This window comes from Hypanus sabinus, chromosome 15 (genome assembly GCF_030144855.1).
Source record: "Hypanus sabinus isolate sHypSab1 chromosome 15, sHypSab1.hap1, whole genome shotgun sequence".
NCBI lineage: Eukaryota > Metazoa > Chordata > Chondrichthyes > Myliobatiformes > Dasyatidae > Hypanus > Hypanus sabinus.
In genome coordinates this window covers 13,800,886-13,828,884 of record NC_082720.1, presented here as the reverse complement: position 1 = coordinate 13,828,884, position 27,999 = coordinate 13,800,886, and the positions used below count along the sequence as shown (strand labels likewise).

General features: G+C 46.5%; 1 protein-coding gene across 4 annotated transcripts in view; it reads left to right on the top strand.

Moving 5' to 3' along the window:
* LOC132405309 (dihydropyrimidinase-related protein 3-like) overlaps positions 1 to 27,999 on the top strand; it is a 235,740-nt gene that overhangs the window by 142,116 nt on the left and 65,625 nt on the right. For all 4 annotated transcript variants that reach the window (XM_059990017.1, XM_059990016.1, XM_059990019.1 and 1 more), the window contains exons 6-11: positions 10,385 to 10,465; positions 10,798 to 10,866; positions 21,078 to 21,198; positions 21,305 to 21,461; positions 25,280 to 25,421; positions 26,465 to 26,635. In XM_059990017.1, the coding sequence (XP_059846000.1) occupies positions 10,385 to 10,465; positions 10,798 to 10,866; positions 21,078 to 21,198; positions 21,305 to 21,461; positions 25,280 to 25,421; positions 26,465 to 26,635 (741 nt within the window). The remainder of the gene's footprint in view (positions 1 to 10,384; positions 10,466 to 10,797; positions 10,867 to 21,077; positions 21,199 to 21,304; positions 21,462 to 25,279; positions 25,422 to 26,464; positions 26,636 to 27,999) is intronic.

Below are 27,999 nucleotides of genomic sequence, written 5' to 3'. Positions count from 1 at the left end.
TCTGGACACTACACCACACCGACTCCAGTGGAATACCCACTCCAGTCTGGACACTACACCACACCGACTCCAGTGGAATACCGATTCCAGTCTGGACACTACACCACACCGACTCCAGTGGAGTACCGATTCCAGTCTGGACACTACACCACACCGACTCCAGTGGAGTACCGATTCCAGTCTGGACACTACACCACACCGACTCCAGTGGAGTACCGATTCCAGTCTGGACACTACACCACACCGACTCCAGTGGAGTACCGATTCCAGTCTGGACACTACACCACACCGACTCCAGTGGAGTACCGATTCCAGTCTGGACACTACACCACACCGACTCCAGTGGAATACCGATTCCAGTCTGGACACTACACCACACCGACTCCAGTGGAATACCGATTCCAGTCTGGACACTACACCACACCGATTCCAGTCTGGACACTACACCACACCGACTCCAGTGGAGCACCGATTCCAGTCCGGACACTACACCACACCGACTCCAGTGGAGTACCGATTCCAGTCCGGACACTACACCACACCGACTCCAGTGGAGTGCCTCGATTCCAGTCTGGACACTACACCACACCGACTCCAGTGGAGTGCACCGATTCCAATCTGGACACTACACCACACCGACTCCAGTGGAATACCGATTCCAGTCTGGACACTACACCACACCGACTCCAGTGGAGTGCCTCGATTCCGGCCAGGACACTACACTACACCGACTCCAGTGGAGTACCGATTCCAGTCTGGACACTACACCACACCGACTCCAGTGGAATACCGATTCCAGTCTGGACACTACACCACACCGACTCCAGTGGAGTACCGATTCCAGTCTGGACACTACACCACACCGACTCCAGTGGAGTACCGATTCCAGTCTGGACACTACACCACACCGACTCCAGTGGAGTACCGATTCCAGTCTGGACACTACACCACACCGACTCCAGTGGAGTACCGATTCCAGTCTGGACACTACACCACACCGACTCCAGTGGAGTACCGATTCCAGTCTGGACACTACACCACACCGACTCCAGTGGAATACCGATTCCAGTCTGGACACTACACCACACCGACTCCAGTGGAATACCGATTCCAGTCTGGACACTACACCACACCGACTCCAGTGGAATACCGATTCCAGTCTGGACACTACACCACACCGACTCCAGTGGAGTACCGATTCCAGCCAGGACACTACACCACACCGACTCCAGTGGAGTACCCATTCAAGTCTGGACACTACACCACACCGACTCCAGTGGAATACTGATTCCAGTCTGGACACTACACCACACCGACTCCAGTGGAGTACCCATTCCAGTCTGGACACTACACCACACCGACTCCAGTGGAATACCGATTCCAGTCTGGACACTACACCACACCGACTCCAGTGGAATACCGATTCCAGTCTGGACACTACACCACACTGACTCCAGTGGAATACCGATTCCAGTCTGGACACTACACCACACCGACTCCGGTGGAATACCGATTCCAGCCAGGACACTACACCACACCGACTCCAGTGGAATACCCATTCCAGTCTGGACACTACACCACACCGACTCCAGTGGAGTGCCGATTCCAGTCTGGACACTACACCACACCGACTCCAGTGGAATACCGATTCCAGTCTGGACACTACACCACACCGACTCCAGTGGAGTACCGATTCCAGTCTGGACACTACACCACACCGACTCCAGTGGAATACCGATTCCAGTCTGGACACTACACCACACCGACTCCAGTGGAGCACCGATTCCAGCCAGGACACTACACCACACCGACTCCAGTGGAGTACCGATTCCAGTCTGGACACTACACCACACCGACTCCAGTGGAATACCCATTCCAGTCTGGACACTACACCACACCGACTCCAGTGGAGTACCGATTCCAGTCTGGACACTACACCACACCGACTCCAGTGGAGTACCGATTCCAGTCTGGACACTACACCACACCGACTCCAGTGGAGCGCCGATTCTAGCCAGGACACTACACCACACCGACTCCAGTGGAATACCGATTCCAGTCTGGACACTACACCACACCGACTCCAGTGGAGTGCCTCGATTCCAGTCTGGACACTACACCACACCGACTCCAGTGGAGTGCCGATTCCAGTCTGGACACTACACCACACCGACTCCAGTGGAGTACCTCGATTCTAGCCAGGACACTACACCACACCGACTCCAGTGGAATACCGATTCCAGTCTGGACACTACACCACACCGACTCCAGTGGAGCGCCGATTCTAGCCAGGACACTACACCACACCGACTCCAGTGGAATACCGATTCCAGTCTGGACACTACACCACACCGACTCCAGTGGAGTGCCTCGATTCCAGTCTGGACACTACACCACACCGACTCCAGTGGAGTGCCGATTCCAGTCTGGACACTACACCACACCGACTCCAGTGGAGTACCTCGATTCTAGCCAGGACACTACACCACACCGACTCCAGTGGAATACTGATTCCATTCTGGACACTACACCACACCGACTCCAGTGGAATACCGATTCCAGTCTGGACACTACACCACACCGACTCCAGTGGAGTACCGATTCCAGTCTGGACACTACACCACACCGACTCCAGTGGAGTACCGATTCCAGTCTGGACACTACACCACACCGACTCCAGTGGAATACCGATTCCAGTCTGGACACTACACCACACCGACTCCAGTGGAGTACCGATTCCAGTCTGGACACTACACCACACCGACTCCAGTGGAATACCCATTCCAGTCTGGACACTACACCACACCGACTCCAGTGGAATACCCATTCCAGTCTGGACACTACACCACACCGACTCCAGTGGAGTACCGATTCCAGTCTGGACACTACACCACACCGACTCCAGTGGAGCGCCGATTCTAGCCAGGACACTACACCACACCGACTCCAGTGGAATACCGATTCCAGTCTGGACACTACACCACACCGACTCCAGTGGAGTGCCTCGATTCCAGTCTGGACACTACACCACACCGACTCCAGTGGAGTGCCGATTCCAGTCTGGACACTACACCACACCGACTCCAGTGGAGTACCTCGATTCTAGCCAGGACACTACACCACACCGACTCCAGTGGAATACCGATTCCAGTCTGGACACTACACCACACCGACTCCAGTGGAGCGCCGATTCTAGCCAGGACACTACACCACACCGACTCCAGTGGAATACCGATTCCAGTCTGGACACTACACCACACCGACTCCAGTGGAGTGCCTCGATTCCAGTCTGGACACTACACCACACCGACTCCAGTGGAGTGCCGATTCCAGTCTGGACACTACACCACACCGACTCCAGTGGAGTACCTCGATTCTAGCCAGGACACTACACCACACCGACTCCAGTGGAATACCGATTCCATTCTGGACACTACACCACACCGACTCCAGTGGAATACCGATTCCAGTCTGGACACTACACCACACCGACTCCAGTGGAGTACCGATTCCAGTCTGGACACTACACCACACCGACTCCAGTGGAGTACCGATTCCAGTCCGGACACTACACCACACCGACTCCAGTGGAATACCGATTCCAGTCTGGACACTACACCACACCGACTCCAATGGAATACCGATTCCAGTCTGGACACTACACCACACCGACTCCAGTGGAGTACCGATTCCAGTCTGGACACTACACCACACCGACTCCAGTGGAATACCGATTCCAGTCTGGACACTACACCACACCGACTCCAGTGGAATACCGATTCCAGTCTGGACACTACACCACACCGATTCCAGTCTGGACACTACACCACACCGATTCCAGTCTGGACACTACACCACACCGACTCCAGTGGAGCGCCGATTCCAGTCTGGACACTACACCACACCGACTCCAGTGGAGCGCCGATTCCAGTCTGGACACTACACCACACCGACTCCAGTGGAGTGCCGATTCCAGTCTGGACACTATACCACACCGACTCCAGTGGAATACCGATTCCAGTCTGGACACTACACCACACTGACTCCAGTGGAATACCAATTCCAGTCTGGACACTACACCACACCGACTCCAGTGGAATACCGATTCCAGTCTGGACACTACACCACACCGACTCCAGTGGAGTGCCGATTCCAGTCTGGACACTACACCACACCGACTCCAGTGGAGTACCTCGATTCTAGCCAGGACACTACACCACACCGACTCCAGTGGAATACCGATTCCATTCTGGACACTACACCACACCGACTCCAGTGGAATACCGATTCCAGTCTGGACACTACACCACACCGACTCCAGTGGAGTACCGATTCCAGTCTGGACACTACACCACACCGACTCCAGTGGAGTACCGATTCCAGTCTGGACACTACACCACACCGACTCCAGTGGAGTGCCTCGATTCCAGTCTGGACACTACACCACACCGACTCCAGTGGAGTGCCGATTCCAGTCTGGACACTACACCACACCGACTCCAGTGGAGTACCTCGATTCTAGCCAGGACACTACACCACACCGACTCCAGTGGAATACCGATTCCAGTCTGGACACTACACCACACCGACTCCAGTGGAGCGCCGATTCTAGCCAGGACACTACACCACACCGACTCCAGTGGAATACCGATTCCAGTCTGGACACTACACCACACCGACTCCAGTGGAGTGCCTCGATTCCAGTCTGGACACTACACCACACCGACTCCAGTGGAGTGCCGATTCCAGTCTGGACACTACACCACACCGACTCCAGTGGAGTACCTCGATTCTAGCCAGGACACTACACCACACCGACTCCAGTGGAATACCGATTCCATTCTGGACACTACACCACACCGACTCCAGTGGAATACCGATTCCAGTCTGGACACTACACCACACCGACTCCAGTGGAGTACCGATTCCAGTCTGGACACTACACCACACCGACTCCAGTGGAGTACCGATTCCAGTCTGGACACTACACCACACCGACTCCAGTGGAATACCGATTCCAGTCTGGACACTACACCACACCGACTCCAGTGGAGTACCGATTCCAGTCTGGACACTACACCACACCGACTCCAGTGGAATACCCATTCCAGTCTGGACACTACACCACACCGACTCCAGTGGAATACCCATTCCAGTCTGGACACTACACCACACCGACTCCAGTGGAGTACCGATTCCAGTCTGGACACTACACCACACCGACTCCAGTGGAGCGCCGATTCTAGCCAGGACACTACACCACACCGACTCCAGTGGAATACCGATTCCAGTCTGGACACTACACCACACCGACTCCAGTGGAGTGCCTCGATTCCAGTCTGGACACTACACCACACCGACTCCAGTGGAGTGCCGATTCCAGTCTGGACACTACACCACACCGACTCCAGTGGAGTACCTCGATTCTAGCCAGGACACTACACCACACCGACTCCAGTGGAATACCGATTCCAGTCTGGACACTACACCACACCGACTCCAGTGGAGCGCCGATTCTAGCCAGGACACTACACCACACCGACTCCAGTGGAATACCGATTCCAGTCTGGACACTACACCACACCGACTCCAGTGGAGTGCCTCGATTCCAGTCTGGACACTACACCACACCGACTCCAGTGGAGTGCCGATTCCAGTCTGGACACTACACCACACCGACTCCAGTGGAGTACCTCGATTCTAGCCAGGACACTACACCACACCGACTCCAGTGGAATACCGATTCCATTCTGGACACTACACCACACCGACTCCAGTGGAATACCGATTCCAGTCTGGACACTACACCACACCGACTCCAGTGGAGTACCGATTCCAGTCTGGACACTACACCACACCGACTCCAGTGGAGTACCGATTCCAGTCCGGACACTACACCACACCGACTCCAGTGGAATACCGATTCCAGTCTGGACACTACACCACACCGACTCCAATGGAATACCGATTCCAGTCTGGACACTACACCACACCGACTCCAGTGGAGTACCGATTCCAGTCTGGACACTACACCACACCGACTCCAGTGGAATACCGATTCCAGTCTGGACACTACACCACACCGACTCCAGTGGAATACCGATTCCAGTCTGGACACTACACCACACCGATTCCAGTCTGGACACTACACCACACCGATTCCAGTCTGGACACTACACCACACCGACTCCAGTGGAGCGCCGATTCCAGTCTGGACACTACACCACACCGACTCCAGTGGAGCGCCGATTCCAGTCTGGACACTACACCACACCGACTCCAGTGGAGTGCCGATTCCAGTCTGGACACTATACCACACCGACTCCAGTGGAATACCGATTCCAGTCTGGACACTACACCACACTGACTCCAGTGGAATACCAATTCCAGTCTGGACACTACACCACACCGACTCCAGTGGAATACCGATTCCAGTCTGGACACTACACCACACCGACTCCAGTGGAGTGCCGATTCCAGTCTGGACACTACACCACACCGACTCCAGTGGAGTACCTCGATTCTAGCCAGGACACTACACCACACCGACTCCAGTGGAATACCGATTCCATTCTGGACACTACACCACACCGACTCCAGTGGAATACCGATTCCAGTCTGGACACTACACCACACCGACTCCAGTGGAGTACCGATTCCAGTCTGGACACTACACCACACCGACTCCAGTGGAGTACCGATTCCAGTCTGGACACTACACCACACCGACTCCAGTGGAATACCGATTCCAGTCTGGACACTACACCACACCGACTCCAGTGGAGTACCGATTCCAGTCTGGACACTACACCACACCGACTCCAGTGGAATACCCATTCCAGTCTGGACACTACACCACACCGATTCCAGTCTGGACACTACACCACACCGATTCCAGTCTGGACACTACACCACACCGACTCCAGTGGAGTACCGATTCCAGTCTGGACACTACACCACACCGACTCCAGTGGAGTGCACCGATTCCAGTCTGGACACTACACCACACCGACTCCAGTGGAGCGCCGATTCCAGTCTGGACACTACACCACACCGACTCCAGTGGAGTGCCGATTCCAGTCTGGACACTACACCACACCGACTCCAGTGGAGTGCCGATTCCAGTCTGGACACTACACCACACCGACTCCAGTGGAGTGCCGATTCCAGTCTGGACACTACACCACACCGACTCCAGTGGAATGCCGATTCCAGTCTGGACACTACACCACACCGACTCCAGTGGAATACCGATTCCAGTCTGGACACTACACCACACCGACTCCAGTGGAATACCGATTCCAGTCTGGACACTACACCACACCGACTCCAGTGGAGTGCACCGATTCCAGTCTGGACACTACACCACACCGACTCCAGTGGAGCGCCGATTCCAGTCTGGACACTACACCACACCGACTCCAGTGGAGTGCCGATTCCAGTCTGGACACTACACCACACCGACTCCAGTGGAGTGCCGATTCCAGTCTGGACACTACACCACACCGACTCCAGTGGAGTGCCGATTCCAGTCTGGACACTACACCACACCGACTCCAGTGGAATACCGATTCCAGTCTGGACACTACACCACACCGACTCCAGTGGAATACCGATTCCAGTCTGGACACTACACCACACCGACTCCAGTGGAATACCGATTCCAGTCTGGACACTACACCACACCGACTCCAGTGGAATACCGATTCCAGTCTGGACACTACACCACACCGACTCCAGTGGAATACCGATTCCAGTCTGGACACTACACCACACCGACTCCAGTGGAGTGCCGATTCCAGTCTGGACACTACACCACACCGACTCCAGTGGAATACCGATTCCAGTCTGGACACTACACCACACCGACTCCAGTGGAATACCGATTCCAGTCTGGACACTACACCACACCGACTCCAGTGGAGTACCGATTCCAGCCAGGACACTACACCACACCGACTCCAGTGGAGTACCGATTCCAGTCTGGACACTACACCACACCGACTCCAGTGGAGTACCGATTCCAGTCTGGACACTACACCACACCGACTCCAGTGGAGTACCGATTCCAGTCTGGACACTACACCACACCGACTCCAGTGGAGTACCGATTCCAGTCTGGACACTACACCACACCGACTCCAGTGGAATACCGATTCCAGTCTGGACACTACACCACACCGACTCCAGTGGAGTGCCGATTCCAGTCTGGACACTATACCACACCGACTCCAGTGGAATACCGATTCCAGTCTGGACACTACACCACACCGACTCCAGTGGAGTACCGATTCCAGTCTGGACACTACACCACACCGACTCCAGTGGAGTACCGATTCCAGTCTGGACACTACACCACACCGACTCCAGTGGAATACCGATTCCAGTCTGGACACTACACCACACCGACTCCAGTGGAATACCGATTCCAGTCTGGACACTACACCACACCGACTCCAGTGGAGTACCCATTCCAGTCTGTGCACTACACCACACCGACTCCAGTGGAGTACCCATTCCAGTCTGGACACTACACCACACCGACTCCAGTGGAGTACCCATTCCAGTCTGGACACTACACCACACCGACTCCAGTGGAGTACCCATTCCAGTCTGGACACTACACCACACCGACTCCAGTGGAGTGCCGATTCCAGTCTGGACACTACACCACACCGACTCCAGTGGAGTACCGATTCCAGTCTGGACACTACACCACACCGACTCCAGTGGAGTACCGATTCCAGCCAGGACACTACACCACACCGACTCCAGTGGAGTACCGATTCCAGCCAGGACACTACACCACACCTACTCCAGTGGAATACCGATTCCAGTCCGGACACTACACCACACCGACTCCAGTGGAATACCGATTCCAGTCTGGACACTACACCACACCGACTCCAGTGGAGTACCGATTCCAGTCTGGACACTACACCACACCGACTCCAGTGGAATACCGATTCCAGTCTGGACACTACACCACACCGACTCCAGTGGAGTACCGATTCCAGTCTGGACACTACACCACACCGATTCCAGTCTGGACACTACACCACACCGACTCCAGTGGAGTACCGATTCCAGTCTGGACACTACACCACACCGCTCCAATGCTACTCTCCTGGAGGCTGCAGTCAGCTGACAACATGTATTGGATTTTTAAATTTAATAAAGTTATGGAAGCTTTCTGCAGATAACAGAAGCTCTGTCGAAGGTTCCCGGTCTGAATAGTGGAGAGTTACAGACAGGAATGTGTTGTTAACTGTCAGACCAGATACAGCCAAATAGCATGCCTCGGGTGCCTTTGTACATTTGGAAATGTTTGAGTTTAGTAAGGAGAACTCAGCAATACATGATGAGCTCTGGCACTTGATTACATTTAATGCTGTTGAACTAAAAAAACTTTACTTTGTAAATTGATTTTAAAATGTGCAGGTGTCTTCACACACCTGGTTTTAACTAAATTAATCTTTTTTTGTTTTAATTGATTTCATTCAGCTGGTGGTAGTAACTGTGAGTAAGAACATATAAAGCATTTCACATGTGGGGGTTTACTCACCATTTGGAAGCTTTGGGAAAGTCTATCCACCCTGCGGTTTCTAACTGCAGTTGTCCTGTGCTCTTGGAAATATGGCTTGAGAAGCAGAGGAACATTAAGAGCAGGTCCTAACATTTTCTCACCTACTTGTGATCAATTTCAATTTCCATTGTGTGGGGCTAGCATTGTAGAAGAAAGAGGCGGCAATTTGGCCCTCACTCGTGCAGCATTCAGTAAGGTCATAGCTACTTATTTCCCTCAGTACCTTTGTCCTTCACTGATCTCACATTCCATACCCCCCCATATCTAAAAAACTTATTAATATGTCTTGATTGTATTGAGCAACTGAATCTCTACTGCCTTCTGGGTGGGATAGTTGAGAAGCTTGATAGGGATAAGTGTTTCTCCATTTCCATTCAGTCATAGCACTAACATATAAGGCAGGCAATAAATTGAGGGGTGATTGTGTGTGTCCAGCTGTTGTGCAAGTAAGCTCGAGGATGGGTTGTTTTATTGCAGCTGATCCATTTGCAAGGGTGAATCTGTTCAATTTAAAGATGTAGCATTCAGTTAATGGTGGAGAGGAGTAGTGGCCCCAAGGCAGAACAGATGGCTTTCGTTTTGTTGCTATTGATGTTTGGACCAGACTTGATTGGTTAATGTAAGTTATAAAATCAAGGTGGGAGTCAGATGCAAAGCTGAAGTAAAACCTGTGGTTTGTAAGAATGCCATGAATTGCCTTCATGGTAGTCAGTGGCCGCTCAGTGTGAAGGACTTTGACACATGCCTGATTTGTTTGTTCAATCTGGAAGAATCTGTTTTTCCCTATTTGCTTTGCAGCTCTATGACATCTGTAAGTACGTGGGTGACCTTGGAGCAATAATACAAGTCCATGCGGAGAACGGGGACATCATTGCCCAGGTCAGTGCACTCACATCCATCACTTCCATTCCTTCTGTCTCTTTCCTCTTATGTTTGATTACATTAGACATTACATAAGTGTAGCATGCCTGAGATATAATGGTGACTTTGTAACTCTGCCACCACTAAGGTATTCTTCACCATGTTTGGGTCCACTGTAGACTAATCTTTATAAATTGTCCGACAGGACTAGATAAAGTAGAAGAGGAAAATGACAGATTTTTGTTATGAGCTGTCTAGCCTTTCCGTGTTTGGGTTTCTAGTTGTATTTTCCTGGTCATCTGAAATCATACATCAGGTCTAAAGCTACTTGTTGCTGTTTATCTGTACAGGAACAAAGACTCTTGCTGGAGATGGGGATCAGTGGCCCCGAGGGGCACGTGCTTAGTCGACCAGAGGAGGTAATAAGCTGAGCTTCTTCTGTTTCTTCCAGCATTACAGTGGTTGTGTGTGAGAGTGGCAGGAAATAAGTTTGTGTTTATTCACCGTGGCTAAGTTGTTGCCTGATATCCCCAGTACTTAACCAAAATGGACTATGCTGTAAACAGGATTGTCCTTAAGTGGCATGGGAAGGGAATTAGTCAGAGGAGGATAAGAGAATTTATTACTGTAGCTATTTCAGTTCCATTCACCTTCACTATCACAGTTTCTCAAGCTAGTTTATTTCCCTGGTATGTTAATGGTGAGTTTGCACTGCCTGTTGTTTGCTGCTGTAATGGCCATAATTACAAGCCTCGACTCTTTCACAGAATTTTATATATACCAAATAACTTTATAAGACCAGAAAACTCTTCTTCTCGGCTGGCCTTGGTCCCCAAGCTATCTTGTACTGCTTTCTTTCCAAAGCTGGGTGAGATGTCGCGAGTGCGGTTGTCTTTGCCCGTCGGGAGGAGCTCATGGTATATTGAGCTGCTTGACTCTGGGCTGATAGAGTTAACTGTGCAGTTGCTCAGACATTATCAGGCTCTTCAGTTCACTAACCAGCTCAGTTGCTTGGCAACCCTTCCTGTTGTTTGAATACAAACACAACAGGTTGAAGTAGTGGGGATTGTGCTAATCTGCCGCATCTGGGCTTTCAGTTGTTGTGTACAATGTAATTGCTGTAATGTCAGTTCTATAGAACTGAATCATACATTTAATGCAACAGTTTAAGGCTGGATTTCATCTTGTGGAACCCCCTGTTTATACCTGCCTTGCAAATAACAAGAAAAATAATCGTAGTCCTCTGAATTGCATTGCTTTGAATTCCCATATATTTCTGTAGCATCTTCGGCAACTTACTGTTGAATGTGCCATGTGCAACATGAGCCAGGCAGTGTTTTTAATTAAAGGTTTTCAGTAAAAGTCTGCTTTTATAAAAGGTTCCACTGAGATATTTAAGAGTGAAGATCTGGTAAGGTTTTATCAAGCCATTTACTAAAAAAGTTTAATCAAAGTGCTTGATGCACCAATTGTGAATAACAAAATTCTAATAAAGGGCACTAACTTTGAATGGGTACTTGCAGCCATATTTTCATATGGCATAGGAGGGATCTGTGTAGCCTGTATGTATATGATGACTCATAGGGCAAATGTTCCAACAAGTGGAACATTAAAGACCACACAAATTAGATTCTTTAGAAACTGGGAAAAAATATTGATAACTCAATTTTTAATGATCCTAATAGAACTCTCCAGCATAAAAAAGTTATTTTGCTATAGGCTACCTCAAAGGCATGAACCAAAGGCATAATTAAATAAAACATAATTGATTGACTTCAGTCTGGGAAAGCAGGAATTTGAAAACTTAAGTTAGTGCAGAAGCTAAGAGAAAGCCAGAGATCCTCCTGAGGGGATCAGAGGTGGAGAGGGTCAAATTCCTCAGAGTTATCATTTCTGACAATCAGGTCAAGTCACTTTTATTGTCATTTCGACCATAACTGCTGGTGCAGAACACAGTAAAAACAAGACGATGTTTTTCAGGACCATGATGCTACATGAAACAGTACAAAAACTACAGTGAACTATGTAAAACAACACAAAAAACTACACTAGACTACAGACTGCATAAAGTGCACAAAAACAGTGCAGGCATTACAATAAATAATAAACAAGACCATAGGCACAGTAGAGGGCAGTAAGTTGTTGTCAGTCCAGGCTCTGGGTATTGAGGAGTCTGATAGCTTGGGGGAAGAAACTGTTGCATAGTCTGGTCATGAGAGCCCGAATGCTTCGTTGCCTTTTCCCAGATGGCAGAAGGGAGAAGAGATTGTATGAGGGGTGCATGGGGTCCTTCATAATGCTGTTTGCTCTACAGATGCAGTGTGTAGTGTAAATGTCTGTAATGGCAGGAAAAGAGACCCCGATGATCTTCTCAGCTGACCTCACTATCCGCTGCAGGGTTTTGCGATCTGAGATGGTGCAATTTCCGAACCGGGCAGTGGTGCAGCTGCTCAGGATGCTCTCGATACATCCTCTGTAGAATATGGTGAGGATGGGGGTTGGGAGATGGACTTTTCTCAGCCTTCGCAGAAAGTAGAGATGCTGCTGGGCTTTCTTTGCTATGGAACTGGTGTTAAGGGACCAGGTGAGATTCTCCATCAGGTGAAGACCAAGAAATTTAGTGCTCTTAATGATCTCTACCGAGGAGCCGTCGATGTTCAGCAGGGAATGGTTCAGAGACAGGTTGTTGGCTCTGCACCAGTCCGTTAGCCGCTGCACCTCCTCTCTGTAAGCTGACTCGTCGTTCTTGCTGATGAGACCCACCACAGTCGTGTCATCGACGAACTTGATGATATGGTTCGAGCTGTGTGTTGCAGCACAGTCGTGGGCCAGCAGAGTGAACAGCAGTGGACTGAGCACACAGCCCTGGGGGGGGGGGGGCCCCGTGCTGGATCTGTCTTGGGTCAAGCACATCAGTGCCATTATGTAGAAAGCATGGCAGTGCCTTTGTTTTCTTAGAAGTTTGCAAAGATTTGGCATGTCATCTAAAACTTTAATCAACTTGTATCCATGTGTAGTGGAGAGTATATTGACTGATTGCATCATGACCTGATATGGAAATACCATACCAGGTCACGTATGGAAATTCCCTTGTATGGAAAATCTTGTGAAAAGTAGTGGATATGGTCAAGTCGAAGTTTGGTAAAGCCCTCCTCAACAAGGGAGCACATCTACACGGAGTGCAGTCGCAGGAAAGAGCATCCATCATTGAGGGTTCCAGCATCCAGGCTATAACCTCCTCTTGCGGCTGCTATTCGTAAGAAATTACATAAGCCGTAGAACTCACACGACCAGGTTCAGGAACAATTACTACCACTCAACCATCAGCGACTTGAACCAGAGATGTTCAAGTTCACTTCACTCAATGTCACCCACCCCATCACTGAACTTTGAATTTTCATTTGAAAAATTTCCTGCATTTGCATGAAATTGGCTAGAAATGGCTTGGGTAAACCACATGGTAGTACAACCAAGTGGGCACACCAGAACAAGATGAATAAAGAATTAAAGCAAGTCATTGCAAGAAGCGGGAATAAAAGTAAATCATGGAATAAAATGTCTATTTTCATTTAATCAAAAATCATTCATAAGATGTAAAACTAAAGCAACAGACAAAGGAGCAAAACAAGGAAATCTGCAGATGCTGGAAATTCAAACAACACACACAAAATGCTGGTGGAGCACAGCAGGCCAGGCAGCATCTGTAGGGAGAAGCACTGTCGGTGTTTCGGGCCGAGACCCTTCGTCAGGACTAACTGAAAGGAAAGATAGTAAGAGATTTGAAAGTAGTGGGGGGAGGGGGAAATGCGAAATGATAGGAGAAGACCAGAGGGGGTGAGATGAAGCTAAGAGCTGGAAAGATGATTGGCAAAAGTGATGCAGAGGTGTAGCACTTGTTCCGCTTACAAGGATAAGTGCCAGGAGGGAGATCGGTGGGAAGGGATGGGGGGGGGACGAGTGGACAAGGGAGTCGCGTAGGGAGCGATCCCTGTGGAAAGCAGAAAGGGGGGGGAGGAAAAGATGTGTTTGGTAGTGGGATCCCGTTGGAGGTGGTGGAAGTTATGGACAATTATACGTTGGACCTGGAGGCTGTTGGGGTGAGGGGTGAGGACAAGGGGAACCCTATCCGAGTGGGGTGGCAGGCAGACGGGGTGAGGGCAAATGTGCGGGAAATGGGAGAGATGCGTTTGAGAGCAGAGTTGATGGTGGAAGAAGGGAAGCTCCTTTGTTTAAAAAAGGAAGGCATCTCCTTTGTCCTGGAATGAAAAGCCTCATCCTGAGAGCAGATGCAGCAGAGACGGAGGAATTATGAGAAGGGGATAGCATTTTTGCAAGAGACGGGGTGAGAAGAGGAATAGTCCAGGCAGCTGTGAGAGTCTGTAGGCTTATAGTAGATATCAGTAGATAAACCATCTCCAGAGATTGAGACAGAAAGATCAAGAAAGGGGAGGGAGGTGTCGGAAGTGGACCAGGTAAATTTGAGGGCAGGGTGAAAGTTGGAGGCAAAGTTAATGAAGTCGACGAGCTCAGAATGCGTGCAGGAGTCAGCACCAATGCAGTCGTCTATGTAGCAAAGGAAAAGAGGGGGATGGATACCTGTTTTGACTTGGAACATGGACTGTTCCACAAAGCCAACAAAAAGGCAGGCATAACTGGGACCCATACAGGTGCCCATGGCTACACCCTTGGTTTCGAGGAAGTGGGAGGAGCCAAAGGAGAAATTATTGAGAGTAAGAACTAATTCCGCTAGACGGAGGAGAGTGGTGGTAGAGGGGAATTGTTTAGGTCTGGAATCCAAAAAAAAGCGAAGAGCTTTGAGACCGTCCGGGTGGGGGATGGAGGTATATAAGGACTGGAAGTCCATGGTGAAAATAAGGCGGTGGGGGCCAGGGAACTTAAAATCATTGAAAAAATTCAATGTGTGAGAAGAGTCATGAACATAGGTGGGAAGACATTGAACAAGGGGGGATAAAACAGTGTCCAGGTATGTAGAAATGAGTTCAGTGGGGCAGGAACAAGCTGAGACAATAGGTCTACCTGGACAGGCAGGTTTGTGGATCTTGGGTAGGAGGTAGAAATGGGAAGTGTAGGGTGTGGGAACTATGAGGTTCGTGGCAGTGGATGGGAGATCCCCAGAGCTGATAAGGTTGGTGATGGTATAGGAGACAGTGGCCTGGTGCTCCTTAGTGGGGTCATGATCAGGGGGTAAGTAAGAGGAGGCATTAGAGAGTTGTCGCTGTGCCTCGGCCAGGTAGAGGTCAGTACGCCAGACTACAACAGCTCCCCCCTTATCAGCGGGTTTTATAGTGAGGTTGGGATTGGTGCGGAGGGAGCGGAGAGCAGAGCGTTCGGAAGGAGTGAGGTTGGAATTGGAACAGGGTGTGGTGAAGTCGAAACGGTTAACATCCCGTCGGCAATTAGCAATAAAGAGATCCAGAGCTGGAGGAACTCAGCAGGTCAGGCAGCGTCTGTGGAGGGAAATGGACGGACGTCATTTCAGGTTGAGGCCCTTCATTTTTCCTGTAGATGCTACCTGACTTGCATTCACTGAGCTCCTTTGTGTGTTGCCCCAGATTTCCAGCGTCTGCAGTTCAACGAGTCTGCAAAGGTTAAAAAAAGTTAAATTGGGGATATGAGGAAAAGAGGCAAAGTAGGATGTCTGCAAAGGTATAAAAGTAAGAGATTCAAAGTCCAAAGTAAATTATTATCAATGTACATGCATGTCACCATATACCACTCTGAGGTTCATTTTCTTGTGGGCATACTCAACAAGTCTATAGTAAGTATAACAGGATCAGTGAAAGATCAGCCAGAGTGCAGAAGACAAACTGTGGAAATTCAAATATAAATAAATAGTAATAAATAATGAGATAAAGAGCCTTAAGAGTAAGTTGATTGGTTGTTGGAATGTTTCAATGACAGGGCAAGAGAAGTTGAGTGCAGTTATCCTCTTTTATTCAAGAGCCCGATGGCTGAGGGGTAGTAACTGTTCTTGAACCTGATGGTGTGAGTCCTGAGGCTCTTGCACCTTCTTCCTGATGGCAACAGCGAGAACAGAGCATGACCTTGGTGGTGGGGATCGCTGATGACAGATGCTGTTTTCCTATGACGGCATGTCATGTAGATGTGCTCAATGGTTGAGAGAGTTTTACCCACGGTGAATTAGACCATATCGACAACCTATTGTAGGAGTTTCTGTTCAACGGTATTGCTGTTTTCATATCAGGCTGTAATGCAGCCAATCAATATATTCTCCATTACATATCTGTGGAAGTTTTTCAGTTTTAGATGTCATGCCAAATTTCCGCAAACTTATTAAACTTAACATTATTTAAAACTAATTGGTAACTTAGTAATCTTGTGTAGTAGCATCAAAGTTTAAACAGGGGGAATAAGACAAGTTCACCCAGACAGTGGAGATTTCTATGCACCTGTCAACAGACTAATGGTTAACTTTCTAAGCAAAATGCGAAGGCACTGTTGTTTAATTAGTGCTTCTCACAACACCACTAGGATCAAAATGAGTCCTTCAATGAACCGCCCTGTCTCATTTAGAGTTCTCTTCACTATTTCAACAATATTCATGCAACCTTTTCCCCAGGGCTCTCTCCCATTGATTCTTGATTTTCATTGATTTCACAGGTGAATTGTACATTATTTTTTTTAAAGCAAAGATGCCTGCTCCTTCAGTCAGTTAAATTGGTTAAATTCCCAGGTTAATCCCCAGCTAGTGTTGAGTTAATTGCTTCAAGTCCCATGAGGGCCTTGTGTGGATTAGAGAAGGGAAAATCTGCCAGGACTTTTTGGGTTGGAATGTTTTTTGGAGCATGAACTCACACACAAGAGAATTGTCAGATGAGCAGTGCAAGGGGTCAACTATCCGACAGTAACAGAGATGGATCAATAGAGCTCTGAGAGAAAACTGATGCGGACAGAGAGGGGACAGAGCCTCAGTTCTCTAAAAACAACGGAAAATATTGAAAGGAAAAGGATCAAAATTGTCTCTTTGATGCAGTGACGATGTGAATAACCTTTCAATGATTTTTTTAGAGGGCAGCAGGACCCAAGGATTAAAGTTTGAATTCAGCCCTGATAAAGACTTGAGTTTGTAAGAAGCTCATCGGTCAGGAATGCCTTCCCAGTGCCATGGGTGATATCATGCATCATATGATGTACAAGAAAAAAAAGTGGCAGACTTTATTCTGCAGTGCCTATTTATTAAGGCACTTTCACTTGCATGTGCACACAATGCAGAGGCACCAAGCAGCTGGACACCACTTACAGCCAGCGAATGTCTGGTTGGAGTGGCTGTCAGGCACAGTAGTGAAGTAGCCTCTCCTACCTAAGAACACAGTAAATGGAAGTGGAAATTGTCTTCACCATGCGCCAAAAATCATGGCTGATCTTTTGCCCCATAGCATCTCCCTATGCAAACTGTACATTCTGAGATGCCCTCAATATCAAAACATCTGCTAAGTTGTTGGTGCAGACATTGAAGGCTGAATGGCCTCTTCCTGTACTTTCAGTTCTGTGTTCTGTCTTGAATATCTTGTGTAGCGGATTCCTTTTCCCTCTGGGTGAAGGAGTCAAGGCTGACTTCTCAAGAACAAGGCACAGCAGTGCCTCCTCCCCTTAAGAAATTGAAGAAAGCAAGGTTCCCCCAACCCCCATGCCACCATCTTAACCGTGCTCTACAGAAACACCATTGAGAGCATCCTGTCATGTTGCATCTCCAACTGGTATGGGGGCAGTCTAGCATTGGACCAGAAGTCCCTGCAAAGAACTGAGAGAATAGTGATGGAGTGGACTCGATGGGCTGAATGGCCTAATTCTGCTCCTTATATCTTATGGTCTTATGATCATTGAGGTCTGTCCCTTCCATCCATCGGGGACATTTCTCAGGAGCTCTGCATGTACAGGGCCCTTAGTACTATTAAGGATCAGCCTTGCATCCTCTTTGAATTTTTACCATCAGGCTAGAGACCACGATACATAAAAACAAGAACAGTCAGGTTACAAAAGTTCCCCCCCCCCGGCCATTAGGCTTCTGAACTCCCTGCTGCATAGCATTCAAAGTGTCACTGGTTATTCTGTTCCTAACAATATTTAATATTAATGCACTTTGGTTTGTTATTTACGTGTGTTTCATCTGTAGTTTTTATCCTTGCCTTCATAAGTTAATACGTGTTATGTGTGTTTTATGTTTTACACCCCGCTTTAGACAAGCGTTGTCTCATTTTGATACCATATAGTTAAATGCCAATAGACACGACCTGACTTTGAGACCACGAACCTTGGTTCTGTACGTCCCATCCAGAGAGAAGCATCAGCCTTGCATCAACATTGCTAAGCACTGTAAGAAACATTCAGTTCCAGTAAGAACCAGATTTCAATGATGCAGATGCTGGCTGTGGTTCCCCAGCTGGCTGCTAGACCAAGTATTCTGCTGAGATCTTGCTAATGATCCCACGTTTAGTCAGGCTTGATTGTGGTTGCTATAGAATTTGGGAACACATTAATATAAGTGAGCAAAGAAATAATCAAACTGACACAGTGGGTGGCTGCATTTTGCAGTGATACATTAGAGGATGACCAGCATAACCATAGAACCTGGCTGGAAAAGGAAATTGTGCATTTTCAGCATCAAATGCAAGCATCCGTTGCTCAGAGGTATCACAAGAAGCCTTTAGAGTAAAGTTGAACCAGCACTTGCATTGGTTGTCAGAATCATACCTGGGAACTGAACTGAAAGCCTTTGTTCACAGTTCTGTGAATAACAGATTCTACGAATAACTGAGAATCATACATCTGCCCTGGTCTCTGAAATAAACATCCCTTAAACTGAAACCATTTAAAGTCACCAGAAGGAGACTACGATATGTTGTAAGAGGAACAGCATTCAATTTTGTACCTTGTCATATATTCTGATTTGCAATTGTGGAATCCTATTTAACCCCATACCAAACTTCTGTCTCTCTGTTATCTTCGTTGGAAAGACCAGGCCTCATCCAATCTCAATCACAATCACCTCCTAATGCACAAGCTTGTCTCTGCCTATACTTTCTTCCTTTCATCCATCCGTCCATCCATGCTGAAATGTTTGTTCATGTAGTCTCAGTTGCAAGGGTTCATTATCTGATTGCCTTCCCATGCCTATCCACCTCTTTCCCTCCTCTAAGATGCCTCTTAAGATCTGCCACTGATGCCGATACAATACGTGGCTCAGCATCACATTTTTTTTTGTTTCTGTGAGGTGTTTTGCTAAGTTGTAACTTCCTTGCACAGTTGGTCCTTTGTTCTCCTGGCAACTCCCAGGTTTTTCTTGGATTTTTTCCATCTTTCACATTATCTAGCTTCTGTATAACCATATAACAATTACAGCAGGGAAACAGGCCATCTCGGCCCTTCTAGTCCGTGCCGAACGCTTACTCTCACCTAGTCCCACTGACCCGCACTCGGCCCATGACCCTCCATTACTTTCCTATCCATATACCTATCCAATTTCACTTTAAATGACAATACCGAACCTGCCTCTACCACTTCTACTGGAAGCTCGTTCCGCACAGCTACCGCTCTCTGAGTAAAGAAATTCCCCCTCGTGTTACCCTTAAACTTTTGACCCCTAACTCTCAACTCATGTCCTCTTGTTTGAATCTCCCCTACTCTCAATGGAAAAAGCCTATCCACATCAACTCTATCTATCCCCCTCATAATTTTAAATACATCTATCAAGTCCCCCCTCAACCTACTACGCTCCAAAGAATAAAGACCTAACTTGTTCAGCCTTTCCTTGTAACTTAGGTGCTGAAACCCAGGCAACGTTCTAGGAAATCTTCTCTGTACTCTCTCTATTTTGTTGACATCTTTCCTATAATTTGGTGACCAGAACTGTACACAATACTCTAAATTCGGCCTTACCAATACCTTGTACAATTTTAACATTACATCCCAACTTCTATACTCAATGCACTGATTTATAAAGGCCAACATACCAAAAGCTTTCTTCACCACCCTATCCACATGAGATTCCACCTTCAGGGAACTATGCACCATTGTTCCTAGATCACTCTGTTCTACTGCATTCTTCAATGTCCTACCATTTACCATGTATGTCCTATTCCTACCAAAATGTAGCACCTCACACTCATCAGCATTAAACTCCATCTGTCATCGTTCAGCCCACTCTTCTAACTGGCCTAAATCTCTCTGCAAGCTTTGAAAACCTACTTCATTATCCATGCTGTCTCTGTGGCTTCCTTCTTTTCATGTCTTTCTCTGATTACAGTGACCTTAAGCATTCTGCCTGAACTTAATTATTTGTAGAGCTGGGAGTTTAGTAAATATAAGCTAATACAAATTTCTTCTCCCTCCCCCTACCCCCCTGGCTAGGTTTAAAATCTACCTGTGTGACCAAGAGTGTGGCACCCTGGTTGGTGTCAAATTTTGTTTGGTATGAAATGCCTTGTGTTTGTACTGCATGAAAGGTGCTGTATAAATTTAAGCTGCTGATGAACAAGGGTTTATCGGTTATGGCAGCACCAGTGTTTCAAAAGTGCAGAGGTGACCGGATTTTGTCAGGTTTGTTGCAGTGACCTGGCCTATAACAGAACTTTTTGTTTTTGTTCCTCAGCTGGAAGCAGAGGCTGTGTTCCGCGCAATCACGATCGCTGGCCAGACCAACTGTCCTCTCTATGTCACGAAAGTAATGAGTAAGACTGCGGCAGATATCATAGCCCACGCCAAGAAAAAAGGTGGGGCTCGGTTTTCCTTTCCTGCCTGTTGGCCGTGTGCATGTTTTCACTCACTTGGGGAAGTATAGAGTTTTAAAATTAAGACTTGTAATTTTCTGGTTGCCAGGAAACATTGTGTTTGGGGAACCAATAAGTGCCAGCCTTGGCACAGATGGCACACACTATTGGAGCAAAAATTGGGCCAAGGCTGCAGCTTTTGTGACTTCACCACCACTCAGCCCGGATCCCACTACGCCTGATTACCTGATCTCCCTCTTATCAAGGTAAGCTTGGAGTTGAATTTGTGTGTCGATGTGGAGAGGAGAGTTATTCTGAATGAGCGTTGCTTGGTATAGGTTAGAATATTTTTTGATATGAAATGTCAAATATCATTAGAGGTGATAGTTGGGGGAAACGCTCACAATCTTGCTTCCAGGGTTAGGGAATGAAGATCTTGAGGGTATAGGTTTAAGGTGAAAGGAATCAGAAAGGCAATATTTTCATCTGGAGGGTGGTCAGTAGGCAGAATGATACTTCAATAACGTTTAAAAGGCTTTATGGGCCAATGGGAGGAGTTTAGCTGGGAACCTTGGTTGGCATGGATCAGTTGGGCTAAAGCCACCATTTACATGCTGTTTGAATTTATTAGTTTAAAATTTGGATGTGTTTCAAACAGAATGTCTAGGTGGTATAAATTCAATTCGTAGTCCATCCCCATGAATCTCTGGATGTGCATGGAGAACCTAGCTTACTTTTGAAGCACGTGCACACTCTCCTGAGTCCTGTTGAAGTGACTCAGCCCAAAACATCAACTGTTTATTCATTTCCATGGATGCTGCCTGACCTGCTAATTTCCTCCAGCATTTTGTGTGTGTTGCTCTGGATTTCCAGCATCTGCAGAATTTCTCATTTTATTAATTTTGAACATATTGTTTAAGAATTGAGATCTTCAGCTGTCTTTTACTTCATTGCTATATTCTGAATGCTGAGTTGAAAGTGCGAGAGAAGGTGCCCTGTATTGAACAATAGATTAGAAATGTCTTTTTTATTCAGTATCAGGATTTTAGAATGGAATACAAAACTAGGAAGGGGGACGTTCCTTTAAAATTCCAGACTCGTACAAAGGATGGTTATCACATTTGAAACGGAAAAGCAAAGTTTCAGGATCTATCTGGAGATTCATAATTATCTGGTTTTGGGGTCTTCTGCTTTAAAATTAAGCATCATCTTCAAAGAGAACCTAGCATATCCTTGAGCAATTTTCATAAAACTCATTACCAGTTGATTACAGAATACTAATTATTGATAGAATCTTAAGTTGGTTTGCAGCCCAGTCTCCTGCAGTTAGGTAATGTAAGTATATTATCACTACCAAATCTGTTATTGTTACCTGTGGAATTCCCAAATGATGTCATCAATGTTCAAAGCATTTTTCGAAATATCCTGTCTCATCTGGGATATATTAATTATTTTCAATTAGTAACCCACTTTGTGATAATTGCTGGGTGCTGTAATGTTTATTTGTAAATTAGTCAAGTATATATTAATTTTAAAAATCTGGATTAAATTTAAATATATGCTTTGCTATCATTAGGAAAATCTCAAGTTTTGGAGAAAGGGATTGAGGGAGGGACAGGATTTAAAATTTGTTACCAATGGATACAATAAGCTGCTGGTGTAAGACAGCCTACAAAGGAGAGGTATTGAGTTCCCTTGAGCTAAGGCAGTGAGCTGAAGTGGGAACCTCGCTGCTGAGTGAAAGATCTGCAGATCCATTTCCCTGAGCTGGTGCCTCCCAGTGGTGAGACAAAAATAGTGCAAGCATTATATGTCATGTCTTGCAGTGTGGTCACTGAGCTATAATTCACTCTGACAGAAAGAGCGCTGTTGTCATTCAATATATAAATAACCTGGATGAAAACATCCAGGTGGGTTATTAAATTTGCACATGATAAAAAGATCAATGGTGTTGTGGATAGCGTGGAAGACTGTTGGTGGATCTAGCAGGATATAGATCAGTTGCAGATAATGTCAGATGGAGTTTAACACAGCCAAATGCTAAGAGTTGCACTTCGAGAGATCAAATGTAATGAAACACTCTCTCTTGATAATAGTGAGACCCTCAATGGTGCTGACGTGCAGAGGGATCTTGGGATCCTAGTCCATACTTCCTGAAAGTGGCTGCACAGGTTGATAGGGTGGTAAAGAAGGCATATGGCATACTTTTATTGTTCAAAGAACTGAATCAAAGTCTCAAGAAATTATATTGTAACTGTACTAAGACTCTACTTAGACCTCATCTGAAGTATTGTTTTCTGTTCTGGTCACCCAGTTTAGGAATTATGTCAAGGCTTTGGAGAGGGTGCAGAATGTTTTTACCAAGACACTGCCCAGATTAGGGGGCATGTGCTGTAAGGAGAGATTGGGCAAACTTGGGTTGTTTGTGCTGGAGCAGTGGAGGCCAAGGGAATTCTGATAGGAATGTGAGATTTTACAAGATATAGTTAGGCAGCCAACCTGTTTTTCCAAAGTTAAAATGTCCATAATACCACAGGACATGCATTTAATGGAAGGGAGTTAAATTCAAAGGAGATGTGTAGGACAGGGATTTTTTTCACAAATTGGTGAGTGCCTGGAATGTGCTGTCTGGGATGATGGAAGCAAAAACAAGAGGTGTTTAAGTGGATTTTAGGCACATGAATCTGCAGGCAAAGGATGGATATCAACATTGTGTAGGCAGAAAGAATTACATTAGTTGGACATCCGATTACAAGTTATGTTAGTTGGGCAGACAGAGGGCCTAAAGGTCTGTCCCTGTGTTGTATTGTCTATGTTCCGAACCATTCTTGTACTCATGGGTTAATTTCGAACTCTGAAACCAAACTCCATGCTAATAATTCATATTAGGGAGATAAAATGGTGTCAGCCATAGGCATGGGAGAATAATGTCCAGGTGCTTGGGTCATTTGAATAGTTTGCCTGGAGAAGGTTAGACAGAGCTGTTCAATATTAAATGGGAAATAGGAAGAATCTATGAGGCGCTACTTCACAATAATCTGCTGCAGAAACAGATACACTGAGTTAAAGAGAACATGCAAAACATTCTAAGTGTCCTGACAGCATCTGTGATGAGAAGTACTGCAGTGTTAACAGTTCATAGATTTGAGTTAAGAGCTGTGTGTTGTGATTGAGAATGCCATGCCTGAAAATCTTGTGGAGGCAGATTTAAATACAGCTTTCATTTGTAGGTGTTTATGAAAAGGAGCAGGCAACGAGGAAGAATATGCAGAAGGGGCCTGGATGGACAATCATTTTTTTTAAAGAACCAATTATGGACCAAATGGCTTCCTGTCTTCATAAAGAAACGTGATATAATATAAATTCATTTTTAAAAAAACAGAATTGCTGAACCCTTGTTTGCATGAGATTCCATCAGTGCGAGGAGCTTTGCTGATTGATGATCACAGCAAGATCATCAGTTTGCAATTTTTGCATTTTGCGAAGATCCACCGGAATCTCAAATTAAAGCCAGAACTGAGAGATGGCAGATTGTTTTTTTTTCACATTTTGGCCTTCTAAACTTCATCATGTGATTTACTGCAACCTACTGCTAAGCATCAACAAGACTACTGAGTCTTTGTTGTAAACTGCAATCCTGACGCTTTAGATCATTGGGATAGCTTGCCTTGGAGAAGATTAAATGGAGCTTTTTAGTATTAACCAGGATAGTGATAGAAGTAGGAAGAACCTGCTAGGAAGGCAAGTGACCTGAGGGCACAGCTTCACAATCTGCTGAATAATCAGGAGGAAATCACCATCACAAATGCAGGAAACCTGAGGTAAAGGGAAAAGAAATCCATCCTCAAGAGGCCAGGCAGCATCATTGATGAGGGAAGTAGAATTAACAATTCAAGTTTGGAGAATTTTTTTTAAGGTGCTTTTAATTGTTGTTTTACAACTTGCTTTGAGTACAGATGTACAGTTTCATCTCTAGGCTTGTATATCATTGTTGGTCTAGTTAGAGCCTCTTTGAGGGATGTGTTTTGAAATGTGGATGTCACTGCCTCGATCAATGAAGTGATGATATCTGGTCTTTATCCAGCGGTGACTTGCAAATAGTGGGAAGTGCCCATTGCACATTCAGCACAGCCCAGAAGGCAATCGGAAAGGATGACTTCACCCAGATTCCCGAAGGTACAAACGGAGCCGAGGAGCGCATGTCCATTATCTGGGACAAGGCTGTGGTAGGTAGACATGTTACCTTATGCTCGTAGCAGGCCACCCAGGGATGCATCTGATTTTCATTAGCAAACTGCACCTTTGTTCATACAAAGTGTGAACAGGACTTAACATGTTGTCACCACATATTGTTGTGCTGTTACCATGGAGCCCACAGCACAGCAGGAAACCACAGGACCTCTTGGTGCTGGCCCAGTTCCTTGAAAGAATTAACAAATGAGTCCTGCTTCTCTTGCTTTTGAAGCTTGTTATTTACCCAATTTCCCTTTGAACATTATTACTGAATCAGTTTTCATTAATGCTTCAGGCATTTCATCCTGGATTGGAACAACTTTCTAAATGTAAAAAAACTCTTATGCCAATTCGCCTACCTGGGAACCTCATGTCATGAAAAATAACTGACACAAAACAACGAGTGGTGTGCCAAAGAATCCTAAAATTATATCTCTGTGAACAAAACCTTTTGGTACATGGATTAGAATAATATAATTACTCTGATGTGAACTGACACTGTTCCCAAGATAACTTGTGTAAATTGTGCCTGGGTGAAGAGCTGAAAACTTATTCCAACTTGCATGTTCAAGACAGTTTGTTCCAGTTTATTCCACAGTTGATACCTTATTGAACATACTATCAATAATATAGTAGAGCACATTTCATGAATAGCAAATCTGCTTTTGTTGCTCGTTCTCCAGCTGTTGTCCATTCATAGAGCAATCCTGTTATGTACAATAGGTGCAGATCAAGAACGACAATGCAGTAGTAGGATTAATTAAACATTACTACTGAGATGTTAGTCACGGTACACACTGGACAGCTTGCAGTTTGGGAGTGCGAAAAAGCCCAAGACAAGAAACATGTACCTGAAAGCCTGTGCAAAAAGAGAGGGCCTTTTGTGGGTAGGAGGTCCGATCGGATTCACATTACCATCATTCAGCCACATGTGCACTTGTCAAGTTCTAACAATTGATATACCAGGTTCAAATCCCAGGTCTGCATTCCCTCCTTGCAGACCCAAGGACTGAGATATTTGATTCTTTTCCAACAGGCAACTGGTAAAATGGATGAGAACATGTTTGTGGCTGTAACGAGTACCAATGCTGCCAAAATCTTCAACCTGTACCCAAGAAAAGGCAGAGTGGCAGTTGGGTCTGACAGTGATCTAGTAATTTGGGATCCGGATGCAGTGAAGACCGTGTCTGCCAAAACCCATCAGTCTGTAAGTTCATTGGCAACTTTTTATTTTAAGCTGTCCGTTTGCAGGATGTTGACGAGGCCTGGTAGGGTGTACTCTGGAGTTAGGTTATGTAGCAAATATTAATTTCACTCACAACAAGTCTTCAGACCTGAATGTGCCTTGTACATTGTTTTCAAAATGCAGCCCTAAACAATGGTATCCTTGGAGCTGTAGACTGGAGCTGATTAACATTCGTTTTGAGTGTCTGTGAAGGTGGAAGTGTTTAAAAACTATATGTAATTCGAAGGAAGTATTATGGATACATTGTAACTGTAGAATTGTGCTGCTGTTAAATCTTTGATCTTTAGCATATAAAATATTGGCTTGAGCAGGCCTTTGCTTTCAAGAATGGCTCAAAATGTCTGCTGCTTGTTGAATAAAGCACCTCTAAATCCACTAGATTCAGTGTCTCTCTCCAGTGACTTTGCTCATGTTACAACAAGGCCCATCCCCAGTAGACCCTACAAAGGTGATGGTGAGATACCATCTTGAACTGCTGCAGTCTTTTCTCTTGTAGTGCGGCTGAGTAGGCAGTTCCAGGACTTTCATCCACTGCCAATGATGGAACTTTGATATGTTTCCAAGTCACAGTAGTGTGTTACTTGGAGCAGAACCTGCATGCAGCGACCTGGGAGAGGTTGAGAGTTAGGAAATCCTGTTGAATATGCAACTTGCCAGGTAGCTGCAGGGTAGTGAGGTATTGTTAAGTTTCAATTCAGATGAACTCTCAACTTGGAAGCATTGACTGTCTGTTTTCTTCCACAGATGCTGCTAATCTACTGAGTTTCTCCAGCAGCATAGTTTTGCTCCGGGTTTTTTTTCTGCCTTTGTCTATCTTACCCCATCAGCTTCCATCTGCTTGTCATTTCCCATCCACTGCCACCTCACCTCCCCCTGTTCTAGGCTAGTTCCATGTATTACCTACCAGACTCTATCTCATCCCATCTATACTGGCAGTCTTTCTTCCCCTTCAATCCTAATGCAACGTCTCAAACAAAACATTAAAGTACTGAAGTTGAACTTGGTCCAAGTATTCTGGCTAAGACAGACTGTATTCGTTCCACAGGATTTTTAAACCCCGTGCATCTTATCTACAGAGGTGTACAAAATTATGAGGAGCGTAGATAGAGTAAATGCAAGCAAGCTTTTCCAGAAATCTCTGTAGTTAAGGGTTAAGAGTGAAAGGTGAAATAATTGAGGAATATGGAGAGGGTGCTACTTCACTCAAGGAGTGGTGAAAGGGTGGAATGAGCTGCCAACAAAAATAATGGATCAGGCATAATTTCAACATTTAAGAAAAAAATCGGTAAGTACATGGATGGGAGGGTATTGAAGGTTATGATCTG